The 8,637-nt window shown below is 32.6% G+C and overlaps 1 protein-coding gene across 1 annotated transcript; it reads right to left on the bottom strand.

Moving 5' to 3' along the window:
- Window positions 1–6,985: 6,985 nt before the first annotated feature.
- Window positions 6,986–8,327, bottom strand: LOC134275058 (POTE ankyrin domain family member A-like). Its single transcript, XM_062757299.1, has 4 exons — window positions 8,055–8,327; window positions 7,861–7,962; window positions 7,551–7,757; window positions 6,986–7,448 (listed from the first exon to the last, which is right to left on the bottom strand). The coding sequence occupies exons 1-4, from the start codon at window positions 8,257–8,259 to the stop codon at window positions 7,285–7,287; spliced, it is 678 nt and encodes a 225-aa protein (XP_062613283.1). The 5' UTR covers window positions 8,260–8,327; the 3' UTR covers window positions 6,986–7,284.
- Window positions 8,328–8,637: the final 310 nt, after the last annotated feature.

Below are 8,637 nucleotides of genomic sequence, written 5' to 3'. Positions count from 1 at the left end.
TTCGATTGAATGTTTACTGTTTAACGCTAAGTCGCAATATCTCAGCCTTGATTCGGCTGGGTCATTAATTCGAATTCGAATGTAGACACTTTTTCAAAGTCAATTGCTAGCCAATTTTTTTAACACTTCTCCATTTGCCAGTTGATGACTAGCAGAACACTGCTGAGTTGACGAGTCGGCAAGGGGATGTTTACTCCACCATGGCATCAGATAGTGCTTTTGATGCTTAAGAGGTCTGTGTTTCCTCTGCTCATATACAGTAAAACCCGGTTATAACGAAGTCACTGGGATCCGTGAAATTACTTCGATATATTCGTAACTCGTAATATCCATATAAGGAATTCGTTAATTTTATGTGGCTGGAGATCCAAAATAACTTCGCTATATCCCTGATTTTGCAATATCCGTGTTCGTACTAAACGAGTTTTACCGTATACGTATTGTTTTAATGACCATTTGAGCACAACCATTTATGCATAGTTTATTTTATACTTCAAGAGTACAATGCAGCGATATATTCGAGAAGTGGTGTAAATCCGATGTTAATAATAAACAAGAGGCTCAAGGGACTTAACGGTCATCTGAGTATAATACAACAAGTTGGAAAATCCATATAATATAAGATAAACTGGTAGATGAAGCTTTCATACCTTAAGGACAGACGAGACGTTCCTTAATAACAGATAAATTTTTCTAAGAGTTTGTCTTTGAATTATTTCTACTTAAACATGTTTACTCACAAAAAATTGAGGTACCTTACCAGGCATTTCTGCAAGATACCAGGGGTAGTATTTCTTATATAATCCTTTGAGGAAGAAAAATAATTTTCCAATTTCAAATGTTTAAGTGTTTGGATTTTGTAAAAACTTTTAGAAACTGGTTTAGAAGTCAGAATGTTATTAAAATTTTAAATATTTTTGATACATCACGAAGATTTACAAAACAGATTTTGAGGAACGTCTCGTCTGACCTTAAAGCAAGAGAAATAAGATAATCAGGATCAATTAGGTACATCTAATCAGTCTAATATGGTACATGTAATGAGATTATTAGTTTAATATTTAGTAACAACTCAGAAATTAAATTCTGATCGGTCCCCCATTTATTACTATCACCATTCAGAATATTAACAGACTATCAGAGCTTTTGAGCGATTTTAACCCCCGCCCAAACATTTCTCATATTGGCCTCTCTTAGTCTTTGAAGATGACCTATCTTTGTATTCATATGAAGCAGAATTTGTCCAAAATCTTATACATGAAAAGAAGGAAAGATTTACTGTGACCTTCAACTCGACATATAGATATATCGACCACATATTGTCTATTAACAATGGTTAATTCCATTTTTATGTTTATGCGCTATATTCCGTTATGCTTGAAAGATACCATAGGATCTGACACATCTGTTTCATGTTCGGATATTTTACTTGAAAAAAAAACCGTTATTAGTAATTAAACAACCCGATTACCTTAACTTTTCCATCGGTAATTTCCTTATCTTATGCAGAATTGTACATTTATCACAGCATACGGGGTTTATATCTTTCAGTTGATTCAATGCGAAGGTGTATGTTCCACGCATGAACATTTCTTTTGAAACGAGATAAAATATTATATTAACAAACTGCTGATACGGGAATATCATCAGTCTCGTTTAAAATCAGCATTTAGTAAGTTCTATGGTTGATACAATGTTCAATTTATTATGAAGTCAAATGCCGACTGACGTTTTTCATTGTAATTGGCCATTGTAAACAAAAAACAAATCGAAGGATTTTTCCGTTGTTTACCGATCATGATGCGGGGCACATGGCGGAAGTGAACGGTCGTGAGGGGGGGGGGGGGGGGGGTCACTCCTCCATGATACCATCTCTGATGTTTTGAAGGTCCGTATTTGCTCTGCTCCAAATTTGTGGTATTTGATGTTTTTTTTTCAGCTTGAGTATTGTACATTATCTCCATATATTTCATTAGAAATAGAATTATTTAAGCCATATCATAAAAAGTTTAATAGACAAGGTTCACTGAACATATCCATATGCTTTACAAGAACTTTCCCTTTTTATGTGATTGATGTAAAAACAATTTTTCATGTGCTGGCCTTCTGCAAGCATTAAATTTCAAGAAATATTAATGTACTTTTAGCTGGTCTTAATTATTTGAAATAATACAATCTTAAACAATGTCTCCCTTTGTATAATTTGGTTAACATTGCAGTGCACGTTTTTTTTTTTAAGGAGAAATTAAAAACTTTCCGTGATAAAGGTCATTTGAATGATATAATTGTCATATGGGAATATTGATAATTGATTTTGATTAGATTCACGTGAATAATTACTCCTGATTTGTTTCAAGGAAACGCTTAAGTTGAATTCTTAAATAATTAATTCTAAATATTCAAAAATTATCCTTCTCTTTCTTTTGTTCATGTATGAGCACAACTGAGCATAGGGTAAAAAAATGCCTCAAACAAATAATCTAAACAGAAATATATTGGGTTTAAACCATTATAAGCTCTATTCTTCTGGTCAATCTATGGGCAATGTTCAACTTCGAATGGGATTTGAAAAAGAGCCCATATGAACTCAGATGGTCTGTCGGACAGAAGGATCACTATAGGCTACAAACATCAGCACAATTAGAGCTTCTTTAAAAAGCTTCCCGTCTTTAGCGTCTTCCAAGAAAGATGGTAATTACAAGATATTTAAAATTGTTACTATTTAGTCCACCGAATTCTTCAATGATCTGACTCGAAAAAGTTAACCCCCTGCCCCATTCAGAATCAGATGGTCGTCCCCTAGTGGCGTGGATAAAAAATATACTTTTTATATTTATTTTGATGAAAAATGTCGAACTACTTTTCCAAGTCACCCTTTCCCACCTTCGTTTTTCAGAGATCAGAGATTTTTTGCCTTGCTCTGTTTGTTTGCTGGATTTTTGAGATTGGTAAATTTTTTTGTATTTTTATATTTTTTCACATTAATTTTTTGCATTAAAAGAAGAAACAAAATATTTTGCGTGACTGAAGAAATTCATTATTTCAACATACAATGTGTAGAGAAAAATAAGAAAGTGTTTGAAATATGGTAAAAATTACTTGTGTCAAAAAGATCTAACAAATGTTCTACCAAGTTCCAATATGTACTTTTGACAGAATTAGTTACTGATGTAAAAGAGAAACTATGGCTTCGATGTGCTGTATCATATTATAGAATATTTGAAGCTCTAGTTAGAAAATCGCAGTGTTAAATCTCTAATATCGAAGAAGGGCAATTTTTCTACTCTGTACAGCCAGTCCTCATTCGATTTAAAACAAGGGTAACTAGTGCTAATTGTAACGGGGACCGTTACAGATGTTCCCCAAACGCTCCCAAAGTTTCTTTTGGTGCCATATCCCCTGTAAGCTTCATTAAATAATACAAACTCTATGCATTTGAGATTTTAACAACATTTTCCCAGAAGTGTACCAAGTTCATTCAAATTTTAGCTTTGCACGCGTGCACGTGTGAATGCATGTGCGTAATGACCATATCATATTGTCTACACAATCTATATATTTTAATATACTAAATATTAAAGTATTTAATACAAAAGTATTAAAAATACGCTCATTTAAATGCATTTTTGATTTTACTCATTTCACGTGCACGCACGTGCATACATGAACATGGTGATCATACCTTCTTGTAGAAGTCCATTACATCTATCTATGTTCTAAATCCCACCCCGTTTGGCTGAAAACCAAGGGAGTTATAGCTGTTTAAAGTTTCAGCCAATCACATTGCAGCACACGTACACGCACGTGTATGCATGTGCATAGTGACCATACCTTCTTGTAGAGGTCCATTATATCTATCTATGTTCCAAATCCCATCATGTTTGGTTGAAAATCAAGGGAGTTATAGCTATTTAAAATTTAAGCCAATCAGATTGCAGCGCACGTGCATGCACGTGCTTTCATGTTAATTGCTATATATCATGTTGTAGGATATCCTAATTTATGGCTATGTTTAAAATTTCAAAGGATTTCGTCAAAAAACAAGAAATATATTGAGACTTTAGTTTCAGCCAATCAGAGCGAAGCGCACGTGCATGCGCGTGAGATCTTGCTATTTTAACCGTTTCATATTGTCTATGCTACTAATATATCCTTATATTATGAGTTTCAAAGCATTCCATCAAAAATATAAAAGTTACGCCTATATATCATTTAAATCGGTCATTTCACGTGTTGCACGTGCATGCTCTTGCAAGCACGTGCGCGCAAAATGACCTTCGTTCCGCAAATCTACATAACATGCCTACTGACCCTAAAAAGGTTTTACCTAAGTCGGATGTGTAGTTTACAAGATCACTCCCGGACAAAAAAGTACCCAGGAAGAAGAAAAATAATAATAAGAAGAAGAAACAGAGTAAAAACAATATGTTCCCCAACTTCGTTTGGGGAACATAAAAATGAAAGATTCAAGACTCGGTCAGAAATCGTAAAAATTTTAGATATCCCCTGACTGATATTATTAGTTTAAAAAGCATAATTATGGGATACGTGGAAAGTATAGCATAGTGTATGCTGAAAACATACATGTAATTTATGTGCATCAAGTAGGGCTCATTATAAAACTTATCATAAATGCTGCTCAGATAAAGTGTTTCAAAGTATTATAATTATGCGTCGCAGCGTTCAATTCCGTTGGTCAAATCCTTATTTCCTGAACAGAAAAACTGTTCGTTTAGTGATGAAATGCAAATCATGCCAATATATATAAAAGTGAACATGCTACCAAAAGAGAAACGGTAAGTGTCAACAAGATCACTGTGAAGGCTTTGCTAAATGTAAACTTTAAAAAGAAATGAATAATTCTCCTGCTACATCGACATACAGGAATCCACGGCGGATGTGACCGTTGGCAGGGGATGTTCACTCCTCCATGACACTTGCTTTCATCTCTGATGTTTCGGAGGTCCGTGTTTGCGCTGCTTCAATTTGTATTGTTTCATGGACTTTTGAGCTTGAATATCGTTCGTTATTTCCACTTATTTGATTTGAATGTGCTTCAAAGGTGAATGAAAGGTCTTTTTAAAAACCTGAAACAAATTTATGAAAACAACGAACCTCATTCTAATACAATAGCTAACTTAAAGGAATTCTCGTTCTGTTGAAATTTTAAGGGCGTATCTTAATGTTCCTTCATGATACAAATATTTTGTGACATTGCTGGATTTTGCTCACATTAAAAGTCTGCACTAAATGAACATCAAATAATTAGACGATGATGTTTTTTGTAGTCTTGGGAGTAAATTATCAAAATTGTCAAGAAGGATATTAATGAAGCACAATTAACTGCTGTGGGTCATGTGCATTAAAATGTTAATGTCAGAAGAAAGAAATAATGAGCATTTCATTCTTTTGATCTATTGCATAAAATGACTCTCGTCATATTAGATAACTTGTACTTTTAAACTTATAATCAATCTCTGCTTTATCAACAACGTGACGAAGGGGCCGAAAAGTTGTGCTTCTCCTGCACACCGTAACAGAAATTCTTAAACTATTAGTTTACAGGATTGATCAAAACAATTAAGAAATGTAGATATATCTTTATAAATAATTGACATATAACTTAATATTTTTTATCAATTCGTGTGATTCATTCATCGTAACATCTATATATAATGATCATGAGAAGTTTTAAGGGCTTTAATTCTATATTTTAAATAATATCAAAATTGTACAAGCTTACAATATGGCTTAATTTATTTCGATTTTAACTTAATTAATGGTTTAATTTAAATGCTTCAATTTCCATTTAATGTTATTGTCATGTAAATTCTTTCAAACAAACTTCATAATCTCATTAAATTCGACATTTTAATTTATATACATGTCTATGATGCTAAATCAGGAAAACAATAAGATAGTGTATATAATGTGTGTACTTTTTTGCCATAAAGACATTATCAATGGATCAATGGATTATTTTTATCTGTAAATTTGAAAATATCGAGAGAATTCAGCTTCTTAAGGTCAAACTTCGAAGTTTTGTTTTTGCAAAACAGTATTGAAAGTACTACATGTATCTAATTGGTTCATAATGTTTTATGTCAAAATACTTATTGTAATCAATACATCTTCATAATATTTATTTAATGATTTCGTTTTACAACATTTAAACAACTAGATGGAAGGCATTCATCAGCAATAAGCTGCTTGTCTATATAGCATCATGTCCTATAACCTACTTATAAGTGAAGCCATACACAGTGTACATTAAGAACATTATTTATCTTTATACTTGTCAAAAAAAGTGTAAGTGACGTTTTTTGAAACATGCACTATAAAAGGAGTTCAGTGCACTTTAACATTTCGAAAGAACTTTTAATGATTTCAGATTTTTTTCGGTTCCTATTTAATGATTTCGTAATATTAGAAATAGCAATATGATAGAACATTTTGTTATAAGTTGATGAAAGCTCATTCACGTAATTTATAATTAGTTTGTGAGGCTTATAAGATCTAACAACACACTTATTAGGTCTTCAGACTATGCATTTTGTTGCAAAATTGATACAACAAAAAGTCAGCATATTATATTCTAATAATATTATTAAGTCATATGCTGACTGTGGTTTCTCATAATAATAGTTTTTATACTCTAAATTTTCGAAAGATGTTTCCTTTATTTACCGATCATGACAAATTGCACACGATGCGTGTGACCAGTCGGCAGGAGATGCACACTCCTCCATGGCACACGATCCCGCATCTGGTGATGTTTTAGAGGTCCTGGTTTTTAAGCTCGCTTATATTATCTCTATTAAAATCATTATGCATCTGCTTTTTTTCTTTCTCAATGACATGAAACAATTCATGATTAAAAAATAATAAGGTTAGGTTCATTTTTTAAAAATGATTTTATTTCTCAATATTCAATAAGACTTTCTGACATTGTTCACAACAAGTCTGTCAAGTTTTAATTCTGTCATATCAGAGGGCGACTCTCTGTTTATTCTGACTGTTTTAGTAAAAGTTCATCTAGGAACTTCTGTTTGTTCATTGTTTATGTTACAATTGCACATCATTCTGTTTTCTTTGGATTAATGCTTCACCACATAAAAACCTCTTCATCTGACTTTCAAGCTGATTTATTTCCCTTTTCCAAAGACTCTTATTCTCGAAATCGAAACATCAAGGTCTATTGAAAGAGTTCTGCCAGCTGTGAGGGAGAAGGCTGTGGAGATCCTCCGAAGGGAACGGAAAGTATTATCACTTTACACAACTCTTTCAAGAGAATTTTGTAATCCGTGAACTTTTTCTAACACTGGGTAATCTTTTCATTTTCAGGCTTATTTTTCTTACTAAGTTAGGTATTTTCTTTTCTTGTTGCTTTTGATACTTGGCAATTTCTTCTCTTGAAATCTGATCAATATTTTCTTTGATCTTGTAATCTGGAAGAAAGAAAAAATTGTGTCAACATAGTAAATTCTTGGTTTAGAAATATATATAATCTTTTGCGTGATTTGGTGTAATATGCCAATAGAGATACCTACCACATTGAAGAAGGATCTTGATGATTCTAGAGCAGTCTCTCCTTTCTCCACTAGTAATGTGGAACATTGCTGACTGACCTAAGTCATCCACACTGTTAACATCGCTACCGTGTTTGATTAAATATTCTGCTATTTCAAACTTTCCCTCTTCCAAAGCAAGCAATAATGCAGTCTTGCCTAAATTGTCGATTGTGTTCACATTAGCACCTGTAAATGAAAGAAATTAAAATTAATTTTTTTTTACATGTAAGTTTGAAAAATGTTGTTGTGCCAGTTTCTTTCTTCTTAAAGATGTATTAATAGTATTTACCTGCTTTGATAAGATGTCTTATCATTCTAATATCATCCATCTCAACTGCTAACATCAACGGTGTTCTATATTCCTGACTTGATTTGTTCAGGTCACATTTACCTGTAAAATATAGATATACGAATGTTACACAGATAATGCAATAAACTTGCAAAGGAAATATCATTTTGACATTTTTTGTTTCTCATACATACCATGCGTCAACAAGGCATCCAACATGTCAACGTTTCCATTAACTATGGGTGTGAATAACAGTGGGTCACCATTGTTGTCGAAAATATTTGTACTTATTCCAAAACGCAAAAACTTCATTAAATTCTTTATATCCCCGTCATAAACAACTTTCAGCATCAATTGCTCAAATGACGGGGTTTTATTCTCCATTTTGAATGAGGACATACGGTTGTACAACTGTATAAGGTTTAAACACAATTTATGATAGTGTATAATTCTTTTTCCTAAGCTCCTTTTATACCTACCTCTTACACAAATTTGCATATCTTGTTCAACAATATCTTGCTTGTTCCTGATTGGATAAAAGTAGTCTATTAAAATGAGATGTCTGTTGTGGTTAGCATATGATCATGAGAATTAATTATCTATATGTTTTATAATAATTAAATAGCCCATAATCTTTAATTGGTATAATTATATAAAATGCATAATTTATCGCGACGCCGAAGGTCACAAAATAAATTTACTTTGATGATTGCTTAATTAATGTCATTTACTGACGTTTAATATAACTCAAACGAGAGCAAAATGAATGTTTTATGG

Source organism: Saccostrea cucullata, unplaced genomic scaffold (genome assembly GCF_032062105.1).
Source record: "Saccostrea cucullata isolate Sc308-1 unplaced genomic scaffold, CSIRO_AGI_Scuc_v1 ctg7311, whole genome shotgun sequence".
NCBI classification, from domain to species: domain Eukaryota; kingdom Metazoa; phylum Mollusca; class Bivalvia; order Ostreida; family Ostreidae; genus Saccostrea; species Saccostrea cuccullata.
Note: the sequence above shows the minus strand (reverse complement) of the source record. Positions and strands in the feature narration are given on the sequence as shown.